We start from the raw sequence: 25,061 nt of genomic DNA on the forward strand, positions 1-25,061 counted from the left end.
CGGGACTCGATCTCAGGACCCTGAGATCGAGTCCCGCATCGGGCTCTCTGCTCGGCAGGGAGCCTGCTTCCTCCTCTCTCTCTGCCTGCCTCTCTGCCTACTTGTGATCTCTCTCTGTCAAATAAATAAATAAAATCTTTAAAAAAAAAAAAAAGAAAGAAAGAAAAGAACTTTATCAACATTCCAATAGGTACTGTACCACTTTTTCACCCCCAAGTTCTTTGCTTACTTATCATAAAGTTTTCTGATCTTATTGATTCTACCTTCTAATCTTTTGTCTCATTTTGTTTCTCTTTATCTCTATAACCTTAGGTCAGAACTTGCTGTCAGCCTGGGCTATTGCCATGGTCTCTTTTATTCTATAGCTTTTTAATTGGTCTACCTGTTAAGTATTACTACTTTTCTGCCCCCTGTAATTTTTTTTTTTTAAGATTGATTTATTTATTTTAGAGCATGAGTGAGAGGGGCAGAGGGAGGAGAGAGAATATCAAGCAGATTCCACACTGAGCAAGGAGTCCAATGTGGGGCTCAATCTCGAGACCCTGAGATCCTGACCCAAGCTGAAACCAAGGGTCAGATGCCCAAATGACTGCACCATCCAGGTGCCCATACTCCCTGTGACTTCTAAAGCACAGACCATTCTGTTCTCTCATTTAAAATCCGTCAGTGATGTTAATAGTGATTTTATTATGTGGGGCAGGTTACGGGTGAAGAAACCAGAGAAACTGAGTGAGATCAAGGTTTCACGGCTGGGATGTGCTGGGACTAGGCCTAGCACCAGGGTCTTATGCCCCGAATCTGTAGTTTGCTGCTCTGATTTTGATTATTGGAACCGTAGTCCTCATTTTTAAATAAAAGGCAGCTGCATTGCAATGGGCTTGGGGTACTTGAGAAGAAGTGCCAGAAGAATATTAAAATTAGAATTCCCTAATTTGTACAGCCTGGAATCCTGGTTTTCTTTAACTGTGAGCATATGCTACTTTGGATAATTGTGCTAAATATTTGTCTTATTATACCAGATGCTCCCGTGAACCCACTTTCGGGAAGTGTTGCCAGTTATTTCTTTTGTACCTGTGAAATGAACCTCTAGTGCATATTCTTTTAAGGCTCCAGCCATAGGTTTTGCTCTGGTTGCCTTGGGCAGCATCAGACGTGTGAGCGGAGGTAGGAAGTGCTGACCGAGGAAAGATTGTGGAAGCCAGACTTCAGGATGTGGGAGGACCATTGCTGGGGCAAGTGAAAGGGGTAGGGGCTTCCTAGAAATTCTAGTGTTGGAGGAAGTTCTTTCCCAGGCTGCTGGCATCCACCCTCCCCTTACTCTTCTCTCTGGTCACACTCTTATTTGATAGGCTTAGTTGGTAATTAACGTGCAGTGATTTTGTTGTTGTTGTTTTGTTTTTCATCTTTGTTACTAGATTTTAACTAGCTTAGAGATTTATTTGGGTCTCTTTAGAAATCTGGTTTTCACCTAATGGAAAATCATAGGCCAAAGGTGCACAGGGTGCATTTGAGGAGGGTTGCTGCTTGGAGTTGACAGTGAATGAAAACTCAGAGAAGACAGTATCCAGAATAGCCTAACAACCTGGTGTCATTTCTGTAGGGACAGACACCTCTTTGGTACTTGTGAGCCTTACTGTGTTATGACCTGTAACTGTGATTGGTAATTGTAATTGTGATGGCCATGAGTCATCAGGAAATGTTATGTAATACTCAGTTTTGGCAATTAGTGAGACAGGGAGAAGCATTGTAGGGCTTTAAAGCTTCCTGTGAAGGAAAAAAAAAGAGTATTTGTGTCCAAAGAGTTAAGCAGACTTTTCCTCTCCCTCCTACTTATGTGGTATATGCTTTATTTCTTACTGATGCCAGACAAATCATATATGGCTGTCATATGACGGAGGCAGTACGGTGTCATGGTTAGTAGCACAGCTACACTTCTTGGGTTCTCATTCCATGTTTACTGCTTACTTGGTAGGACCTCAAGTAAGCCACTTAACCTCTCGGGTTCCATTTCTGTGTAGAAAATGTGGGTGATAATAGTATCTACCCGGGCCCAGGGTCACTATGCAGGATGACTATGAAAATTAAAGATGGTCGTGGTGCCCAGAAAGTATGTAGAGCCATGTAGCACATTGTAAATATTTATTAAGTGGATTTATTTTTATTTTATGATTATTAATGTGTGTTAGAGGTAGAATGTTCACCCTGTTACTAGTAATTCATTCTTTCCCCCTTGTTTTGTGTAGGTATTCGCTTGGGGCTATAACAACTGTGGCCAGGTGGGATCAGGATCTACAACAAATCAACCAACTCCTCGCAAAGTTACAAACTGTTTACATATTAAGAGGGTGGTTGGCATTGCTTGTGGTCAGACCTCATCCATGGCTGTTCTGGACAATGGTGAGGTGAGCTCTCTCTGCATTACACCCCCCCCCCCATCCTCACCTCCTCTCTCTTGAAATAGCATTTTCTGCATGAGGAGCATGTATGCGATCATGGAAGGAAAAGTGCTTTGTTTTATAGTTTCGTGGGTAGTTAACTGGTTACTGATTGAGGAGTACCTAGAGGGTGTTTGCTCCTCAGTATGAATTTTTAATTCTAAGATTAATCTGCAAGTAAAGATACTCATATGTCTCAATTTTTTTTTTTTTTTTTGTGAGACCCCAGGTAGTTTGGTGTTCATAGGTATTTGTGATTTACTGTAGTGAAGAATTTGATACTACCTCTTTTATCCAATGAAGAAATCAAGTGTGCCCTCTGTCAAGTTAACCGGCGATGTTTGTCAGCAGCGATGTTTGTCAGCCTGCATCTGGAGTTTGTTGGCAGGAGGAAGCTACTTACAGGAGCAGAATTTTTTGTGCCAGTTGTTGTTGGCTACTTTTAAAAACTCAATTTTTAGTGCTCCTTTACCTTGACTACCTTTGAGCTGATGGTTATTTCTGTACAATTATTCTGGTTGTAATTTCTACTTAAATAGGCCTGTTACCAATCTGTCAGTGTCTTAGTGGAGAAAAATTATGCAAAGATATGTCTTTGAGATTTTATTCATTTGAGAGAGTGAGAGAAAGAGAGCTTGTGAGAACACAAGCAGGGGAGGGGCAGAAGCAAGGGCAAAGCAGCCTCCCTGCTGAGCAGGGAGCCAAAGAGGTGGAGGGGTGGGGCTTAATCTTAACCAGGACCTGGAGATCATGACCTGAGGCACCCAGGCACCCCACAAAGATTGTCTTTGGCTACAGATGTGTGGGGTATGCATTGCAGTGCTAGAGTGCTTTGGCGTTTTCTGAATACTCATCTATGTTAACTTACTGTTTTAAATTATTTTTATTGAGGCATAATTGGCATACATTATGTTAGTTTTAGGTGTACAGTGTAATGATTCAATGTTTGTATATAATTAAAGATCACCACAGTAAGTCTAGTTAATATCTGTCACCATGCAGTTTTTTCCTTGTGATGAGAACTTCTAAGTTGATTCTCTCAGCAGCTTTCAGATGTGCAATACAGTATTACTACTTGTAGTCACCATGCTGTACATTACGTCCCGATGACTTACTTATTTTATAACTGGTAGTTTGTACTTTTTGGCTCCCCTTTGCCCATTTTGCCTGTGTTCTTCTGCCCCCAGCTCTAGAAACCACCAATCTGTTCTCTGTATATATGCGCTTGTTTTTGTTTGTTTTTTTAATTGAAGTATAATCAGTGCACAATTTTACATTAGTTTCAGGTGTATAGCGTAGTGATTTGATGAGTCTCTTCCTCAGGCCATGTTCACCTGAAGTGTGAACTTATTTTTTTAATCAATCCTGATGTCATCTTGGATGTTTTCAGAAGTTCTTGGGATAGTCATTGGACATCCTCCATCTCAGTATTCTTTGCTTTCCCTTTATTTTTAAAAATAAATTTAATTTAAAAAATATTATTATGTGGTTATTTTCACAAACAAAAGGAGATGAAACACATAAAGTAAAAAGTGAGTACCTTAATAGTTTAATGACTATCCTTTTGGGTTTTTCCCTATAAACAATTCTGTATGGGTAAATATAAAATTTATAAAATTTATAAAAATGGGATCATTATAGGTTACTGCTCTTCTCTGCTAGTCTGCAACTTTCCTGCTAACAAGACAGATGTTTACCTGAATCTATTACCAGACCATTTATAGCTGCTTTTCATTATAATGGTTACTTAGTTTTCCTATTGGATGACCCACACCAAGAATATTGCAAATGTCTCTATATTTTTGCTGTTATAAACACTGTAGCACTGACTTCCTGTGTTACTGTATATCTCTGTACACTTCTGTAAGTATTCTGTAGAATAAGTTCACAGGAATGAGATTTCTGAGTCAGAGGGTATGCCATTAAAGTTGTTGATAGCTAAAGCCAGATTTCTCTGCAGAAAGTTAAAACCTGTTGCACTTATGTTATGGAAAGTGCTTTTAACCATCTCCTGCTGGTATCTTAAATTCTCTGTCCTCCTTCCCCTTCTGTCACACTGCCCTGAAAAGCCCCATCCATCTGTTTGCCCTGCCTTGTCCTGTGCCACCAGACATTTCAGGTTTCTCATTTGACCAGACCTATAGTCTGTTCCTGGTCAGTGTTTTGTCCTGTGTCCCACACTTGCCATTCTAAACCTTTACCACTGCTGGCAAACCTGTCTCCAGCTCCACTACTTTCAGCTGATGACTCCCCTCTCCAGAGAGCGAAGGGGTCACCACATTCTGTTATGTCGTCTTCTTAACCTCTTTCCTATCTGTTCCTTCTCTCTGGGTTCCCCTGTCATTGCCTTAATTTAGACCCTCAGCAGGGCTCATCTGTGTGCTAATGAGAGACACATATCTCCTGAATGACTGTCCCTCCTCTAGTCTTAAATAGTCCAGTCCCCGTTATGTGGAGCCAGCACGATCTTTCCAAGATGTGTGAAATATTTCAGTGGAAGGCCCATAGATGCATTCTACTTTCCCTAGTATGTGTTTCGGTACTTCACCCCATTGGCCTTTGCTTTTCATTCTAGTCTTCCGTCCTGCCACTGTGCTGGACTTGTCCTGCTAGGCCTGCCTGCTCATGTTTAGAACCTGCTTTTAGAACATTCTGTACCCTATCCCTGGAATACATTCACTTCCATTTATCTCTGCTCAAATCTGTTTTCTGAAAGTTGTTCCTAAGCTATCTTTCTCTAGCTAAGTCCTTTCTCTGCTCTGCTTTTGTAGTGACTTGATTGTATCTCTAGGATAGCGCTCACCACCTGACTGCAAAAGTTTGCAATGGTCCATCTTTCCTGTTAAACTGGTACCTTTTATCATGTCCTGACATATAAGAAGTGCTTCATAATTGTTAAGGAGCATCAGCTTCCTCATGTGTAAAACAAGATTAAATGACTTGCCCCAAGGCTATCCAAACAGTAGGTTTGTTATGCCAAATTCTGCCATCCCCACCCCCCAAATATCTTCTGTTTGGAGATCCCTTGTGGGATCACATAGAGTGTGGGTGTTGGAAGTGGAAAAGTACCTGATTTGTTTAGGTGAACGGCATTTTTATATGTTCCCTCTTAGAGTTTTAAAAGCCTGTTCTCTCCCTTTCTTTCTCTAAGGTATATGGCTGGGGTTACAATGGCAATGGTCAGCTAGGCTTGGGAAACAATGGCAATCAGCTGACCCCTGTGCGAGTGGCGGCTTTGCACAGCGTGTGTGTGAACCAGGTATGTGTGCTGGATTGCGCTGCTGCTCACCTCCAGCTCCCCTGCCCCAACTTGGAGAACACTACTGTGTGCCTTCATCTTCCACATTTACAGTTTCATCTTCTCTAAATTCCCATATTGAGAAGGAACACCATGGTGGTGACACATCAGTCTTGACAAGTTAAAAAAAAAAGGCGATTGGAAAACTCTAGGTGTCTCAGTCTTGGGCTTTTCTAATGCTTTTTTAATGTTCCAGAGAATGTCAGTCCATAACTGATGATGAATTGGCATTCTGCAGAAGCTGGCTGTGGTCTTTAAGTAGATGTTTCTCCTGCCTTTCCCGTTTTCCTGTTGATGGTAACCATTTAAATTTACTTGCAGATTGTCTGCGGCTATGCACACACTCTAGCACTAACAGATGAGGGCTTGCTCTATGCCTGGGGAGCTAACACGTATGGGCAGCTGGGAACTGGCAATAAAAATAACCTGCTAAGCCCGGCCCACATCATGGTGGAGAAAGAAAGGTAACTGGGCTGTACCATGTCTCAGGGTTCTGTGTGTGGTTTTGGACTTGGGGCTCTGTGTGCTGAGCTATGGGGTTTAGCTTTTGTAACTCTTCTGTTTCTTTACGTTGTCATTTTTTTTTTTTAAAGATTTTATTTATTCATTTGACAAAGAGAGGTCACAAGTAGGCAAAGAAGCAGGCAGAGAGAGGGGGGGGAAGCAGACGCCCCGCCGAGCAGAGAGCCCCATGCAGGTCTCGATCCCAGGACCCTGAGATTATGACCTGACCTGAAGGCAGAAGCTTAACCCACTGAGCCACCCAGGTGCCCCAAGGACAATATCTTTAAATATTGATTTGATTTAGTGTATATCACTGGAATAATGCTTTGTTTATTCAGCCAAATTATGAGTCCTTACCCACTAAGTTTTAGAGGGTTGTCTTCAGATTGTAGGACCTTGTCTAAGAAGCATACTGAGAAATCTAAGTCTGGCTTGATGTCCATTTGGATTAGGATTTTCAGAGTCCATTACCCTGAGGCCAGTGCTTATTTAGGGGTTGAGAGAATAAGTTGTATCAAGGAAATGGTATTTTGAAGACACTTTTTTTTTTTTTTTTTTTGGCTACTGTCTAAGTGCCCCGGAAATGTCAGGACGTTTTGCCTCTGTCCCCTTTCCTCATCTACTTTAGTTTCTAGTCCCTTTTTCCAAGTTGTCCTCAACAGTGATTGTTATTTATCCTAATTCAGAATGAGGTTAGGATGAGAAGTGGGGCAACAAGCAAGGGAAAAGCACAGTACTCTTGTTGTGACCTTTCAGTTGTGTTCTTATGACCTGATAACTAATATCCTTCAATCCTGGGCTGTTTTTTGTGGTGCTGTCAGCATGACCCCTTTATCTACCTTGTGTGGTGTGCTCTCGGCTTCTGTGATAAAGAAATGACATATATTTTTCTTAAAACTTTCCAGGGTCATAGAGATCGCGGCCTGCCACTCTGCACACACGTCGGCAGCCAAGACCCAGGGCGGGCACGTGTACATGTGGGGCCAGTGCCGGGGCCAGTCAGTGATCCTGCCCCACCTCACCCACTTCTCCTGCACCGACGACGTGTTCGCCTGCTTTGCCACGCCTGCTGTCTCGTGGCGCCTCCTGTCCGTGGGTGAGAAAGCTCAGGGCTCCTTCCACCCGGGGAAGAGCCGTGCTAGCAGCTGACCACTCTATTTCTGTTTCTGTAGTTGCTGTTTGTGGGCTCTTTCAGGTCCTAGAATGTTTTATTCTCCAATAGCTGTAATTCCTTTCCTCAAAATAGATTTGCATAATAAAATTTATTTGTATGTTATAAAATATTATAGGGACTTACTGTCTTCTCCCATTCAGTGCTTTCATTTTAACTGAGGTGAGGTTTACGTCCATGAAGTTAACCATTTGAAAGTGTACAGTTCAGAGGCATTCAGTACAGCCACAGTGCTGTGCGACTGCCATTTATATCGAGTTCTGAAGTATTTTCATTTCCCTGAATGAAACGAAACCCCTGTGCCTGTTGTGCAGTCACTCCCCATTCTCTCTTCCCCCATCCCTGGCAGTCACATCTTTGCTTTTACTTTCTAAGGATTTACCTATTCTGGATATTTCCTATAAAGGGACTCATACATGTGTGACCTTTTGGGTCTAGCTTTTTTTACTTAATGTTTTTGAGGCTCCCCTGTGTTGTAGTACACATTAGTTCTTCATTTGTATGGCTGGATGAAATTTCATTGTACGTATAGACCAAACTTTGTTTTTCCGTGCATCTCTTGACAGATATTTGGTTTGTTTCTACCTTCGACTATTGTGACTAGTGCTGTTAGAAGTATTTGTGTGCAGATCTTTGTTTGAGTAACCTTGTGTCATCAGGTGTGTCAGACAGCTAGCGTGGCTGTCTCATCATTAGGTGCATTCATTGCCTGTGATCTCTGGAGCTCTTTTTGTTTTCCTATTAGCCTTCTACTTGTTTTCCTTTGTCCATGCATAGACTGCACAGGAGAGTGTTACCTAATTTGTACAAGTGCCTTTACTTTTTCTTCGTGAGGTCACAGTTAGACTTACAAATAATCATTCCAGCAGTTCTTATCAGGCAGTGTGATCAGCTTTTTGTGAAACTGTTCCCTTTGAGTATACATGGTTACTAAGTCAGTTTACTCTGTTTTTAGATAGTAGGTAAGGATTATTGTTTGTACATTAATCTTTAGGATTAAGAGGGGATGTTGAGATTCCACAAACCTAGGAAGCAGGGTTTCTTTGTATAAGAACATGACTGCATGGCGTTACCACTTTACTGCTAAAGTTCTTTCTTGGCACAACTTCAGTTGAATTTACTAGCTCCTTGAAACTACCCCAAAGCAGAGCAAAGATGTTCTTGGTGTTTCAGTCAGGGAAAATTGATAAATTCTTAGTCTGTGAAGAGAGCAACCAAAGTTTTAAGTATTTATATAATCGTAGACTGCCTTTAACTTTTTATTCTTTTAAAAAATACACATTTCAAAGATTTATTTAAGAGAAAGCAAGAGTGAGCAAAGCAGAGGAAGTGGGAGAGGCAGTCTGTTGTGGGACTCAATGCCAGGACCCTGAGATCATGAGCTGAGCCGAAAGCAGATGCTTAACTGACTGAGCCACCCAGGCAGCCCCAAAATATACGTTTTAAAATGTCTGACTTGGGGTGCCTGGGTGGCTCAGTGGGTTAAAGCCTCTGCCTTGGACCTGGGTCATGATCGAGCCCCGCGTCAGGCTATCTGCTTTGTGGGGAGCCTGCTTCATCCTCTCTCTGCCTGCCTCTCTGCTGACTTGTGATCTCTGTCTGTCAAATAAATAAAATCTTTAAATAAATAAATAAATACAATGTCTGACTTGGTATGTAAGACTGGTAATTGGCTTTTCCAACTACTATTTTTGGTAGTTTAAAGACTCAAAGTACTTATTTTGATACAGTGAAATTGATTTGTCAAATAAGGCATGAACTCCTGAAAAAAATCTATGGAATTATTTATCATGCTAATGGTTATTTTTTTGAAGTCTTGCATATCTTTAGCACATTTCCTGAGCCTGTTGTATTAATAATGTGTTTGTTGCTTTCAGAACATGAAGACTTTTTAACAGTTGCTGAATCACTGAAGAAAGAATTTGATAGTCCAGAAACTGCTGATCTGAAGTTTCGAATTGATGGGAAATATATCCATGTCCATAAGGCTGTTTTGAAAATCAGGTATTTTTGTGTTAACTTAGAGACATTAATAACGTTTTGTTGTTGCAATCTCCATTTTTCTGTTAGCCCACAAAATGGGGACTGATTAGGAATAGCCTTGGCAGTAGAGAGAAATGGTACAACGTAGTATTTTTGTGAATGGGATCCATGCATTACTGAAGAGTTTTGCATGTGATGTGAGTATGCACTCCTGCCTTTTGAAAAGGCATGATGTGGGGTGCCTGGGTGGCTCAGTGGGTTAAAGCCTCTGCCTTTGGCTCAGGTCATGATTCCAGGGTCCTGGGATTGAGCCTCGCATCGAGCCTCCCATCGAGCCTCGCATCAGACTCTCTGCTCGGCAGGGAGCCTGCTTCCTCCTCTCTCTCTGCCCGCTTCTCTGTCCTCTTGTGGTCTCTGTCTGTCAAATAAATAAATAAATTAAAAAGAAAAGAAAATGCATGATGTGGTAATGTGAATATTTGTATTGTGTTGACGTTTCCCCCCACTTTTTTTTGAAAGAGAGAGAGAGAGAGAGAGAGAGAGAGAGCGAGCATGCTCTGAGCCAGGGTGGGAAGAGGGGCGCAGGGAGAGGAAGAGAGAATCCCAAAGGGGCTCCACCCTGGTTGACATGGGGCTTGATCCCACGACCCTAAGCCAAAATCCAGAGTCTGACTGAGCCGTTCAGGCTCACTGTCTGTATTGTGTTTTATTTTTTATTTTATTTATTTATTTATTTATTTATTTTATTTTTAAAGATTTTATTTATTTATTTGTCAGAGAGAGAGCGAGTGAGAGCGAGCACAGGCAGACAGAGTGGAAGGCAGAGTCAGAGGGAGAAGCAGGCTCCCTGTGGAGCAAGGATCCCGATGTGGGACTCGATCCCAGGACGCTGGGATCATGACCTGAGCCGAAGGCAGCTGCTTAACCAACTGAGCCACCCAGGCGTCCCTGTATTGTGTTTTAAATGAAGATCTGGTGAATATTTATTTCCATTGACAAATTTACATGCTTAAAAAAATACAGAAGATTTTTAGTGAAAAGTGTGTTTATCTTCTTTTACACTTAAAGATTTCTTTGTCCTCAAGCAGAAAACTCACTATCAGGAGTGGTGAACCTCTGACCTTGAGGGACATCTAATTCCCAATTACAGGAATGTCCTTTAGAGAGAGTGGATGATGACAGGATTGTATTTATTAATAACGGTTTGGACTCTTGGGCCCTGAGGCTGCCATTACTGAAAAAGAGGCACATGAAGTGAGACTGTTGGGAGTTATAGTGGCCATTTATAAGTCCCTTTTGAAATTTAGTTGAAAACCTTTTTACAAAATAACACATTTTAAGGGAACCCAAAAGCCATATGTCAGTTATTTTTTTTTAATTTTTTAAAATTTTATTTATTTGACAGAGATAGAGAGGGAACATAGGCAGCGGGAGTGGGAGAGGGAGAAGCAGGCTTCCCGCTAAGCAGGGAGCCCGATGCGGGGCTCCATCCCAGGACCCCGGGATCATGACCTGTGCCGAAGGCAGACGCTTAATGACTGAGCCACTCAGGTGCCCCAGTTATTATTGAGAGTAAATATCTGAACCACAGTATTAACAGGTGAACCAGAAATGTTCCTTTCCATGAACCTGTGGTCAACCATCTGTTCCTTTCATTTAATTGTCACATTTAATTTGTCATTCCTTGCCTAGACAACTGTTTCTCTTTACTTCTCAGATGAAGTAATGTCTTATGTATGTGGAACCATTTTTAGTTGAGAATGGATTTTGAAAATATCTATGTTTATTTACACCATATCTCATTTTAAAAGGATTTGAAAAGGTGACTTTTTAAAACTGAAGTAAATGACATACTTAAGAAAACCCAGTATGTAGAAATCAGTTCCTCATACAGGTGGCTTTTTCCATGCAAGTACAACATAAAAAGCCCCACTGACGTTTTTTTGAAATCTGTGACTCTCCCAGTGAATGTATTTTGTGAGTAACAGGCTTGGGAAGATTGAAAGGGAGCAGGTCAAAGCAGAAGAACAAAATAGGACTAATGGCTATTTTGAAGATGTGTCAGAAAAGAAGAAAAATTATCATGTAAGGTAATGGGATAATAATCAGCCTAAATGTAATCCAGTTAGCATTTAAAACCATTTTAAGGATATTCTGATTACATGAAAATTAAAAACCAAATAAATTACTTGAATGATACTGATACATAGTCAAAGATTTGAACTATCATTTCTGAATTTCTTTTAATTTCATTGTTTAAAAATGCATTTCTCTATAATACTTTTAAGAAAAACACGTGAGCAGAATGCTTGATCTGAATGAGGTCTGCCACATGGAGACAGTGGAACACTGGAAGTGCTAGGTCCTTACTTCTAGGCTCCATTTATAATTCATAGTATTTGATAATTCTCATCGAAAAATGAGAGAGGAAATATGCAGATGGTGAATGTGAAGCCTTTGCTAGCTGCAAATCCGTGATCCTGGGGTGTGTGGGTCCAAGGATAGGAATAGTTCAGGAGACCTGTAATACTTACCTGACCGCAGCAACTTCATAGGTAATTTTCTGTGTTCTCTTTAGGTGTGAGCACTTTCGGTCCATGTTCCAGTCTTACTGGAATGAGGATATGAAGGAGGTGATAGAAATAGACCAGTTTTCCTACCCAGTGTACCGTGCCTTTCTCCAGTACCTCTACACAGACACAGTGGACCTGCCGCCGGAAGATGCTATAGGTACCTCAGCCCGCGGGACAGGCCAAGCCACATGGTCACACAACTCTCTTGTGGTCTTACAGTGCTGAAGTTTAAAAAGGGTCAGGTTGACTGGTTTTAGACAATATTTGAAGATAAATGTCTTTAAAAACAGTGTTGTATAGTAATGATGGTTAATAATTATGGATACATTTATTTATGACTGTGGACTTATTTTCATCTACTAATACTGAAGTATACATTGCTAATGCAAATAACATCTCATCTCAGAAGTAAAATGAGGGGGTAATTCTATTTATTCCCCTTCCTTTGTACTGTAGAAGAAGATGCATAAAGTGAGTGGAGGAGAGGTCTGTTTGGGGGTGGGGGAGGTAGGGAGTGAAAAAGAGGATTTATTTAATAAAATTTAGAGTGTTATTCACTAAGAAACTTCTGTTGATTTATCCACATAACTCTTTTCACTGAAATAAATTATGTATGTTTATAAATTATGGGAAATTATCGTAAACTTAATTAAGCTTTCCATACTTTTTGCTTCTAGGTCTTTTGGACTTGGCCACATCTTATTGTGAAAACCGACTGAGAAAGCTTTGTCAGCACATTATCAAACGTGGAATTACAGTGGAGAATGCCTTTTCACTGTTCTCTGCTGCAGTCAGATATGATGCAGAGGTAACATAAAATAAAAACCAGAAACCACCTCCTCCGGCTCCCCATGGCCTGCCCCCTGCTTTTCTTGCATGAGACAAGGAAAAGGAGTAATTTCACTTCTATTTAGGGAATCCATGAACTGACCGATCCCCAAAAAATGAAAGCTGGCCTGCCTTGTTTATTCTGTGTTCATAGTTTCAAAAATGGCTGTTCTTCTTTCATTTTTAACTAAGAAAAGAAACTAACTGAAGTCCAAGCAGCTCTACTGTGGGTCGAAATAGAAAGTGTCCTACCCAGTTGGACTGACGCCATATTGTAGTTTCGGGGGTTTCTCAAGGTCAGCATATATATATATTTTTCAAAACCCACTTTGCTATCTCTCTAACTCTACCCTGTTTTCAGCCAAAGATGCTGTATGATTCCTATCTGTGTATGCTCTGAAATTCTATCTTTGTCTAATTATAACTCATTCATGTGTGAAGAACTCAGTCTGGGCTCTTTTTGTTTGTGTGTTTGGTTGTGAATGGTTGATTTTGCACTGGATTGAATTCTTAATCTAGGATTCATGGATCTCTAGAGAATCTATGAATGAACAGGGTTTGGGGAGTTTGAAATTTGGATTTAGTGTGTTTTCTTGAAGTTAAGAACCAAAGTGTCATCAGACTGTAAGCTGTTCATAGGCAGAAACTGGTTCTTATTCACCTCTGTACCCTGTAGTGCCTGGCACATAGTAGGTACTGGGTAATAAATGTTTGTGGAACTGAATGAATATGGTACTACCTGAAGGGTGCATTAAGGATAATTAGTGAACTTAAGGCTGGTCTGGTTGGTTTTATAAATTTATAGAGAATAAAGGTAGAGAGCAGTACGCTGAGAGTTTAAGATGTCCAGTTAAAGTATACACTTTAGGGCGCCTGGGTGGCTCAGTGGGTTAAGCCGCTGCCTTCGGCTCAGGTCATGATCTCGGGGTCCTGGGATCGAGTCCCGCGTCAGGCTCTCTGCTCATCAGGGAGCCTGCTTCTCTCTCTCTCTCTCTGCCTGCCTCTCTGTCTACTTGTGATCTCTCTGTCAAATAAATAAATAAATAAATAAATCTTTAAAAAAAAATAAAGTATACACTTTAGTGACACAGTTAGCTCTTCTTAGAGGTAATTTGTCATCATTTGACAGGTAGAGAACCTGGTATCAGGATTTACCAAATACCCGCAGAGGTCTATAACCATGGCTTTGGCAGTGTGGTGGAAGACAGATTTCATCTTTATCACACTTAGGGGTCAGAATGCACCATTACGTCTTGTATTTTTAAAATGTGTCCTATTTTTATTTGAGGTTTTGATTATAAATATTTAATAAGTTCAAATAGCTTACTTAGGTCTGTGGTCTGGCAACAGATGGTATGATGATCAAAGTAAATCATATCTAATAGGAAATGGAAGTATAGATTTTTTTCTACCTTTTCTGTGGCACCATGAACTTCTTTATTGGAAGTGATATTTCTTTGGGTTGCATTCTACCCAGTGATATAATTTTAAATTGGTTGATGCTTGTTCTGTCTACTTTTTAATTGACTTTAACATCTTCTCTGTGTCTCTCCCCTACTCCTTCACAGCTAATGAGTTCCCTATTCCTGGGATTAGGATAGTGCTAACTGAAGCCAGTTAGAACATCTGGGCAGAGGCAAACATCTCAGCTCTAGGTACTAGAAATTTCTTTCTCACTAAGCTAAAACCTACCCCCAAAGGTCACAGAAAAGCACTTTGTGCTGCTTCTACCCATGCCAGCTGGAAATTTTTTTTTTTTAAGATTTTTATCTATTTATTTGACAGACAGAGATCACAAGTAGGCAGAGAAGCAGGGAGAGAGAGAGGAGGAAGCAGGCTCCCCACCGAGCAGAGAGTCCGATGTGGGACTCGATCCCAGGACCCTGGGATATTGTCCCAAGCTGAAGGCAGAGGCTCCAACCCACTGAGCCACCCAGGTGCCCCTGGAAATTTTTTTTTATTACTAGTTTTTGTTTTTCTCATACTAAGTATAGACACATGAAATACTGTCCCTTCCTTGAGACTGAAAATATATGTGATTCCCTAGAGTCTGTCACAGTATGGGCATTTGGTTTGGCACTCAAGAGTGTATGTTGATTGGGCACCTAGGTGGCTCAGTTGGTTAAGCTGCCTTCGGCTCAGGTCACGATTCCATTGTCCTGGGATTGAGTACTGAATTGGGCTCTTTGCTCAGTGGGAAGCCTGTTTCTCTCTCTGCCTCTGCCTGCCACTCTGCCTGCTTGTGCTCTCTCTTTCTCTCTGATAAAAAAAAAAAAAAAAAAGTATGTTGAATTAAATGAATGAACAAATATATTTGAAATACCTCACCACGAAGGTGTACTTTTTAGAAAACAAACAAACAAACAAAAACCCCAACCCCACAAATATTATATATTCAATGTAGAAAAATTAGAAAATAGAAGACAAAAATGAGAATCACCTCTTTCTTTCTAGGCTATTTTTTTTTTTTTTTAAAGATTCTTATAGGAGTTCTGTAATTGACTAATATACTTTTACATTATATTTTCTTAATGGTGTAGAATGTAGTAAGTAAATAAAATGTTTCTTTATCTTTCTTTCTTTTTTTTTTTTTTTTTAAAAGACTGAATTTATTTATTTGACAGAGACACAGTGAGAGAGGGAACACAAGCAGAGGGAGTGGGAGAGGGAAAAACAGGCTCCACGCTGAGCAGGGAGCCGGATGTGGGGCTGATCCCAGGATCTGGGATCATAACCTGAGCCAAAGGCAAACACTTAATGACTAAGCCACCCAGGAACCCCAAATGAAGTGTTTAGAATATAAAAATAAAACCCACTCACTTTATTAGTTGATGGGAAGCTTCTATATTAAGTCAGATTGGAAATTAACTGCCAGAAAATTGACTGACTTTCAGAAGCTCCACTTGAGACCAGCTGACTTTTCCTTCATTCTATGGTTCAGATGCTAGGAAGATGGAGTCTACTGGCTTCTTCTATTTTTTTCTCTTTTCTGTAAGTTCCTGCAGTTCCTCTGTACCCCATTTGACAAGATAATGTCCAAGCAAATATACACACATAAAAGCAACAAAAATATATTGACTCAGTAGTTAGGAAGTTTTTTTTTTGTTTTTTTTTTTTTTAAAGATTCCATTCATTTATTTGATAGAGAGAAATCACAAGTAGATGGAGAGGCAGACAGAGAGAGAGAGGGGAAGCAGGCTCCCTGCTGAGCAGAGAGCCCGATGCGGGACTCGACCCCAGGACCCTGAGATCATGACCTGAGCCTAAGGCAGCGGCTTAACCCACTGAGCCACCCAGGTGCCCCAGGAAGTTTTTTTTTAAAGTAAGCTGCTTGTGGTGGAGCTGTCACATTGTGAGTGCATTGTCAAACTTTCTCCAAGTTTTAGCTGAGGAACGACTTAGCACAGGAGCACTTCCATATTCCTTTAGTACAAACCCAAATGAACATTGCCATCAAGGGAGAAGATGTGAATGAAACACTGTATCGAGATAGTTCTATAGCTCATCACACGAATTTTGAAATGTTTCTATTTATACGGTCTTCAGGAGATTTTTGTTTTCTGTTTATATTTGAACATTAGGAGAAATAGTTAGGAACAAGAGTACAGCACTTTCCAGAAAATCCTACTTGGTGAGCAACTTCATCCTAAGATTTTGCTATTGTTGGGAAGTCATAAAATAAGGCCAGGAATCTAATTCCAAAATTGGTTTGGGATGTTGGTATTGAAAATTTTTGTACTAAAGGCTGATGGTCAGCATTTTTTTCTTTCTGAAATTAAAAGTTTTCCATCATCAGTAGACTATAAAATATTTTTTGGTTAGTGGGACAAAGTACCTTTCTATATTTTGTCGTATGTAGTAAGACATTTAAGTACATTCTAAAAAACCAAACCAAAGACCCCTTTAATCTGGAATATTTTGTACCTGATATATATTATAAAATACTGAACTTACAGTTTTAGAGTTTTGTTACTACTTTAACAACAAGTTTGGACAGAAGTAGGTGTGGTTCACAGTTTTGCCATCTGGAATGTGTCTCAAGGTTGGCTTGTGACCCATACACAACGTGTCTCACCCTGGCCAAGTGGCCTTCAATAAAATTCTTAGCATTCAGTTATTTTAGCTTTGGGGAATTTAGGACTGGTGAAGTTCATTTAGGCTGCAGTAGCATTTTTAAAAATGGGGATATTAAGACCATCAACTGTCTGTGTTTTACTTTGTTACAAAGAAAATCTGTGGGAAGGAAAAACAAATTATTTTCAGAATATAAAAGTTATTGGAATAATTTAAAAAATTTGGAATGAATTTATAAACTGTTTCAGAATAGCAGTATATTTTGAGCTTTCTTGCTGTTTACAACAAATCTAGTATTTTATCTCATTTGCCTTAGAACCACTTTATAATAATTTCACCATAAAATGTCATAAGTAAGGGATTTAGTTTCTGCAATACCAAGAATATCGTTTTAGAGCCCCTGATTTTGCACCCTTTCCCACTTCTGTATTCCATGGGCCTTTAAGAAGATGCTCCAATCTGTTATGAATTTTTTTTTTTTTAAGATTTTATTTATTTATTTGACAGACACAGCAAGAGGGAACACAACCAGGGGGAACGGGAGAGGAAGAAGCAGGCTTCCTGCTGCTGAGCAGGGAGCCTGATGTGGGGCTCTATCTCAGGACCCTGGAATCATGGCCTGAGCCACCCAGGTGCACCCCTGTTATGAACTTTTTTCATCTACTGGTCAGGTGATGCCTTCTTGTTCTTCTTGGAAATGTTTTATATAAAGCCCGGCACTCTTGTTATAGTTACCTTATTAGTTGGGTAGGAGTTGAATTTTCTTTTTTGGGTATTGAAAATGTGATCATTTGCAGAATGAGCAAACAGATTATGTAGGTTCTTCAAATATTTAAGAATTAACCAGGAAAATATCTCATTTACACCTCAAAGACAAGCTGACTCAGAGCATTGGCTGTTGAGTGAATTACGTTGCTATGCCTCTCTGCTTCATGCAAATGAACTTGCAAACAGTTTCTCTTTCCAAGTGCATTCAGTGCTTCCTTTTCCATAGAACTGCCTTAAGCAGGATTCAGCAGTTAAATGGCACTTATTTCAATAACCCAGATTTAGATAATTTTCAGGGTTCTCTAGTTCAACTTTCAGTGTTTGAAACTGCAGAACATTTTTTGAATACTAAGTTACTGAACCAATTCAAACTGGTTGGAGGGGAAGGGAAGGCAGTTTGATAGAGCTAGTTTCACAAATGTATGCAGTGATTTGAAATTAGAGGCACCCTTTGTATACTGTACTACATAAAAGTTCTTAAAGTTTATACCCAAGATCATCTCTGTATAATTAGTAAACTGGGTAAACTCATTTTTTCACGTGTACTCAAAAGAGCTTGAATTCCAGATTTGTGGGCACAGAACTGATAAGGTTTTACAATGCCAGAATTTAGTGCAGTCTTCTTTGAATTTGAAATTATGTGATTAAAAGTTAGTATTTAAAGATCCTCATCTGATACATTGCATGGTTTGAAGAACTTTCTGAGCTTATGACTTGTTATTTCTTCCTAAATTATATGTAGAAACACTAGTGTTCCCCCCCCCCCTCAGAGTGAGCACAGGCAGACAGAGGCAGGCAGAGACAGAGGGAGAAGCAGGCTTCCTGCTGAGCAAGGAGCCTGATGTGGGACTCCATCCCAGGACGCTGGGATCATGACCTGAACAGAAGGCAGCCGCTTAACCAACTGAGCCACTCAGGCGTCCCGACTAGTGTTCTATTTTTGATAAATAAGATTAAAATGACTTTTATCTCCTTGTGGAATATAATTTAGTCCCTAAAGCTGTTTCTTAATCATTGGGTTGTAATACCAGGAGTAGGGCTTTCTCTTTAATAGTAATGTGAGAGGGAATGTTTTATATAGTTTAACATTTTATTTTTTATTTTATTTTATTTTATTTTTTTAAAGATTTTATTTATTTATTTGACAGAGATCACACGTAAGCAGAGAGGCAGGCAGAGAGAGGGGAAAGCAGGCTCCCTGCGGAGCAGAGAGCTCGATGCGATGGGGGGCTCGATCCCAGGACTCTGGGATCATGACCTGAGCCAAAGGCAGAGGCTTTAACCCACTGAGCCACCCAGGCGCCTCATATAGTTTAACATTTTAGTTTATTATAATACACAGAACATTTACCTGTACTTCAGCCCACGGGGACTCTCTTATAAAAAAGCGCTGATGAAAAGATTGTGCTGATATTTTAAATGCATTGTGAATTATCTAGAAAACAAAACTCTGGCAGCAACTGACTAATACACATAGAGATGGTTTATCTCTTACTGGTGATATGACTGACAGGAACCTCATTCAGGGACCCTTAAAAGAAGGAAGCATTTGTTTGTAGGGCGCTGCACTGAGCCAGTAGAAAGGGATGTGACTCTGTGTTTGTGTGTGCCCTTCCCCACCCTGCCTGAAATTCTCATTTGACAGTATCTGGAAACTTGAAACCAAGACACTGCAGTTTAAATGTTGAGTTCCTGGTTTGATAGAACCCTGAGTATTGACCTTCAGTGCAGCTTGCAAAGTTAAAAAAAAAAAAAAAATCAAGGTATTTGTGATAAGTGCTTTCGGTGTGATTTGCTGTTATATATTTAGACTTTGTATACATTCCAGTGCCTAACTGATTTACTAAATATATGTTCTAGTGTTTAAAGGAACAAACATAGTAGCCATTTTGCTGCGGATGAAAGACTGTATTATCATTGGCGCAAATAGGTTTTTAAGTTGCTCCGGTTTGCCACTTGTGTGTATTACTTTCCTTCTGAGTGTCGGTAGCTGGTTACTTCGTTCGTCTGACTGAAAACTCCAGTCTGTGAATATTCTTCTCCGGATTGACCATCTGAGAAATTAGTTTTCCGGGAACTGCAGTGTATTATTCCTTATGGCTTTAAGAATGATGACATTTTATCTAGGAGAGCATAAAAGTGGACTTAAGGTCTTTGGAATTTTTTTCTTTTTTAATGTGTCTCTTGAAGTCATCTCTTTATCACTTTTTTGTTTCTTAAAACCTTCTTTAAGCTAAGTCTTAATTCTTTTTTTCAGACTTCTTGACTGTGGTAAAACATATGATGGACTGAAGTTGCTTTCAGCTTTGTTTTTAATTATTATTGAAGAATAATAGGCCAGCATTATTGTACTAGTTTTAGGTGTATGCTTTCAACTGCTCAGGATGAAGTCTGCGTGGGACGAGACTGTGTGGTAGCCTTGCAGAAGCTGTTGCCCATAGGCTGAGTGAATGGTGTGTGTTTTGAAGAGTCAGACTTGAGGTAGTGGAATTACTGCTTTCACTATGTTTTGGCTAAATAGTGTGTGCTTTTCTGAGACCTACCTATGGTCACTTGTTTGCGTAGTTTGAGGTTTCTGGCCTCAAATATCTTTTCTAGGGGAGGGTGAAAGATTTGGGATGAGGGTTTGGATAGAAGTAATTCGATCAAAGTTAATAAAAAAAGGCCTCTTCTTGTTTTTATTTTTGTTGTGTGTGTCCAGGATTTAGAAGAATTCTGCTTTAAGTTTTGCATCAATCATTTGACAGAAGTTACACAGACTGCAGCATTTTGGCAAATGGATGGCCCTCTGCTGAAGGAATTCATTGCTAAAGCCAGTAAATGTGGAGCATTTAAGAACTGAAGCCCAAGGCTGCTGGGTTTTGTGAGTGCCCGGGGGTATGGGCGATGGTGCATCCTTTGTGCTCTGCGGGTGATGTAATTTTGCAGGTAAAAAACCCATCAGGTGTTTTTTTTTTTTTTTTTTTCCCCATTTCTGAGACACAGTTCTCTGTGTAGGAATATATGAAGGATGTACAGCTTTCCTGAACCCGTTTTAAACAACTCTTGTTTCCAGAAATGTAGATTTTAAATGTGACCTTAATTTGGCTGGAATTATTTTGAAAGGGGTGAAAGTTCAGCTGGTTGTTTTTTTGTTTTGTTTCTGATTAGAGGAATTTATGAACTTGGAAAGGGAAAATCTGTGGTAATTCTTCTGTTTCACATATTGACAACCCTTTGACACCAGGAATTGGGACAGTCTGTGAATTGTGGGATAGTCATAGAGGCCCCACCGTGAATTAAAGATGCTGACTTTGGGGCTCCTTGAAATGCTCCATTAGTTGCTATTTCAGTAGCCATACTGTGAAGGCATAGTTAAGATAGTTTGAGGCTTTTGTATTTGCACTACTGAGGACCTTTTTAAATTTCATGGTGTTTCAAAAATAGTAATCTGTTTAATATAAGTTATCCCTATTGAGATGATGATCATGTAAAGATAAACTTCTAGGCCAAGACTTCTCTAAAGACTTAAGCACAGAAAGAGTAGTAATTTAGGACTACCTGTGAAAACTTGATCATGAAAGAAATTTTGTTTGGACAAAGGTCAATATTTTATAAATTAGAATCTCCACTACTATCCAACAGTGTTTTGTTTTATTAAGACAAAGTCCGAGAACTGAAGTTAAAATTGCTTCCCCCATCATTTCCCCCTGTAAATGCTCATCATAAGAGGAAAGTAATGGCATGCTCGTATACTCTGGCCTTCCTAAATCATGGCAGCTAGATCATCAGATCTGCTACATCAGACTCAGAAGTGGTTCTTAAAACCACCTTTCTGGCGGGACTTCTTGGAATTTGTTTTAGCTCTTTTTTCCAGGCCGAGTATCACAAAATTCGCTTATTTGTAATCTCAGTGGCTTTCATTTTAGACTTCTTCAGCTTTTAATTGTGTTAGGTATAATATTTAGCACAATTTAACTTCAAAAAAGGATCAAAATTATGGTTTTCCTGAAAAGATCCTACTTAAAAGGGTCTTTCAGTTTGGTTTTGTGTTTGGTTTGGTTTTGGTCAGCTTATGAAACGTGATTTTGGGAGGAAGAGTGTTCATCTCTGGGTTTTATCATGTATGTCCGTTGAGCTTGCTGTGAGAACAAAGCTTCGTTCTGCTCTCTGGCCCATGGACTCATTTCCATTTGCGGGCGTGCCCTAGTGAATTCTTTCCTGCTTGGAGGTTCCCTCATCCGAACTTGGAGCCTAAATACATTTTCAGAGCCGAATTAACAGGAGGGGGAAGATATGCTGCAGCTGCTATTTTTAGCAATGTTTCGATGTGGGGGTGGGGGTTGGGTGGGAGTGAGGGCTCAAAGATAGTTCACTGATAAGTGAGATAATGACAAGCCTTTTCTTGACCATGTCGCAGGTGATTGAAGTCCAATCAATTATTAGATTAGAATTAGTTCTGCAACATGATAGAATTTTTCTTACTAGGTTGATAAATGCACATTAATTTGATTATTAGCTATGATGGGTAGTGTTTGTAACAATCACTGTTCTGTAGGCTTATGATCTGGACAAACAAGAACTTCAGTATGTTTGCGCTCTTACTTGAAAAAAAATTTTTAAAAAAGCACAAATTAAAGTAGTAGATAAATTTCCGTAGAGTGATCTCTCATTCAACAAGTATTTACTGAAGTTCCTTATATAGGTGAAGAACCACTCCTCATAGTAGATTACTGAGTAATTTGTATGACTATGTATGTAGTGAAGAAAATGGGAGTAAGTCCTTTGAAAAGTACTTGAGTATCTTTTTTTTTTAATACACTCTTATTTTTCTACTTGGTTTTATTGTTAATTGTAGCAGGAAATGAAAACTGTTCTTTGAATTGTTTTTTTCATCTGATGTAATAATGAAAGCCAAAGTATTCATATTTCTTAAGATAGCCCTAAATGTAATCTTGAAATTCTTACTGGAACAATGTTTGATACTCTAGTATATAGGCTGTATTTATGTAATGTTTAGAATGACATGTTAATAAATAATCTGTTAAGACATATGTGTAGGGTTGTTTTTCCCCCTCAAAAATCAGTAACGTGCAGCTTTAAAAAGGAAGGAAGTTCTCCCGTGGTGCAGCCCGGACCAACCTTGAGGACATTATGCTGAGTGAAGTCACAGAAGGACAGATGCTGAATGGCCCAGCTATGGGAGGTAATGAAAACAGTGGCCAGATTCTCTGAGACAGAAAGCAGAGCACTAGTTGCCAGTTTGGAGGTAGGAGAGAGGACTTGAAGAGTCAATGTTTAATGGATACAGAGTTTCAGTTTTGCAAGATGAGAGTTCTGGAGGTAGGTGTGGTGATGACCACCCAGCAGGGTGAATGTGCTCATGCTGCTGAGCTGTGCACTTGAACTTGGTTAGCATGGTCAAATTCATGTTACCTTTTTTTTTTTTTGCCACTAATCAGTACAGTGATTCTTAGGGGTGTTAAGCTAAAAATAGGTACCACAATGAATATGTCACCTGTTTCTCAATTGTGTCCCCTCCCCCAGAGAAATCCTCTAGTTTTATTCCCACTGAAAGATAATACAATTGAACTGTCATAGCAGAAAAATATATCTGGATCTTGTACTTATAAACGAAGGGAAGGACATACATAGTCCCTGTTCTCAAGGAACATATATGTTATTAGAGAGGAGAGAGAAGTTTAGGAATTAACACAAAAACATATCTATAAGCAACTTTTCATAATAGGTAGTGAGAGAAAATGGGTTAATATGAAAAGTAGATGCTCCAAAGGTCATGTTTGTGCAGGGTGGGGAAAGATGAAATGTCCTTCTTGCTCATTCCAAAATAGCAGGCAAGTGACACAAGCAAAAGCTTGGAGGTGGGAGCTGATGAGCCTTCCAGAATTTATCCTAGGCTAGTTGTTTAAAATGGAGAACATAATCCAGGGCCCATTAGAAGGAAATGTGGGCGAGGAGTGTGTGTGTGTGTCTCTCTACATTTATTTCCTATGGTGCCAGAGACTGTGTCCTGTTTTTCACTTATTTTCTTTTTCAGTGCCCACAAGGCAGGCAGGTAGATTGATTAATGTGATGGAAGTTTCTCAGTAGGAAGTGCCATAGCAAGTACAAACCTGGGTCTGTTTCAATAGTTTGCCAAATATTTGCCTACTTGATGACCGTCAAACACAAATTGCTCCATTGTGCCAGGTTACCTACCATGGTAGAAAGACAGATTAAAGTTGAAGGTAAAGTGAGGGACAGAGGTTTTCTTTTAAGTGACGTTAAAACTCAGGTAAGATGTACCATCAGGGGAGGAAGTCCAAGTTACAATAATCAGTTAGACCAGGAGAATATTCAGTGCATCTGGAATGGATTCTTGGTGTCTGGTTTTACTTCTAGAATTCTCTTTTTGTGGTAAAACATACATAAATCTACCATTTTAACCATTTTTTAAATGTATGATTCAGTGGTTTTTTTTTTAAACTGAAGTATAATTGACGTTAATCTGGTTTTCAACACGTAATTTGACAGTTACGTGCATTATGAAATGCTCACCGTGATAAATGTAGTTTCCATCTATTATCACGCAGTAATTACAATTCTATTGACTGTATTCCCTCTGCTGTACTCATGATCCCCATAACTTATTCTATAACTGGAAATTTATACCTCTTAATCCTCAACACTTGTTTTGCTTGTCTCCCACCCCCTCTCCCCTCTGGCAACCATTAATTTGTTTTCCATGAGGCTCTTTCTCTTTTCCGTTATTCTTGTTTGTTTGTTTTTGTTTTTTTAGTTTCCACATATAAGTGAAATGATATGATATTTCTCTTTCTCTGACTTATTCCACCTAACGTGATAGCCTCTAGGTCCATCCATGTTGTTCCAAATGACAAGGTTTCATTCTTTTTTATGGCTGAGTAATATTCCTCTGAGAGAGAGAGAGAGAGAGAGAGAGAGTGTGTGTGTGTGCACGCGCGCATGCTCCCGCACTTTTGCGTGTGCACATGTGTGTGTGCGTGTGCTTGCACACATGCACTCACACACATGTATGTATTATATCTGATTTGTCCATCATTTATCTGTTGATGGATACTTAGGTTACCTTCATAGCTCAGTAAATAATGCTGCGATAAGCATAGGGTGCATACATTTTTTGAAATTAGTGTTTTAGTTTTCCTTGGGTAAATTGCCAGCAGTGGAATTACTGGATTGTATGGTACTTTTATTTTTAGTTGTTGGAGGGACCTCCGTCCTGTTTTCCACAGTGGCTGCACCCATTTACATTCCCGCCAGCAGTTTGTGAGGATTCCTTTTCCTCCACCTCCTCACCAGCACTTGGCTTGCACTTAGTCTTTTGGACACTAGCCCCGCTGGCAGGGGAGAGGTGATACCACATTGTGATTCTGATTTGCATTTCCCGGATGCTGAGTCAGGTTGAGCAT

The 25,061-nt window shown here is 39.8% G+C and overlaps 1 protein-coding gene across 4 annotated transcripts in view; it reads left to right on the forward strand.

Annotated features, from left to right (window-relative positions):
• Positions 1-22,663, forward strand: part of RCBTB1 (RCC1 and BTB domain containing protein 1) — a 52,380-nt gene extending 29,717 nt beyond the window's left edge. For all 4 annotated transcript variants that reach the window (XM_059377735.1, XM_059377738.1, XM_059377737.1 and 1 more), the window contains exons 6-13: positions 2,244-2,402; positions 5,587-5,694; positions 6,055-6,197; positions 7,143-7,333; positions 9,286-9,412; positions 11,970-12,121; positions 12,642-12,772; positions 20,336-22,663. In XM_059377735.1, the coding sequence (XP_059233718.1) occupies positions 2,244-2,402; positions 5,587-5,694; positions 6,055-6,197; positions 7,143-7,333; positions 9,286-9,412; positions 11,970-12,121; positions 12,642-12,772; positions 20,336-20,476 (1,152 nt within the window). In that variant the 3' untranslated portion in view covers positions 20,477-22,663. The remainder of the gene's footprint in view (positions 1-2,243; positions 2,403-5,586; positions 5,695-6,054; positions 6,198-7,142; positions 7,334-9,285; positions 9,413-11,969; positions 12,122-12,641; positions 12,773-20,335) is intronic.
• The last annotated feature ends 2,398 nt before the right edge of the window (positions 22,664-25,061 follow it).

Source organism: Mustela nigripes, chromosome 15, assembly GCF_022355385.1.
Source record: "Mustela nigripes isolate SB6536 chromosome 15, MUSNIG.SB6536, whole genome shotgun sequence".
Lineage (NCBI taxonomy): Eukaryota > Metazoa > Chordata > Mammalia > Carnivora > Mustelidae > Mustela > Mustela nigripes.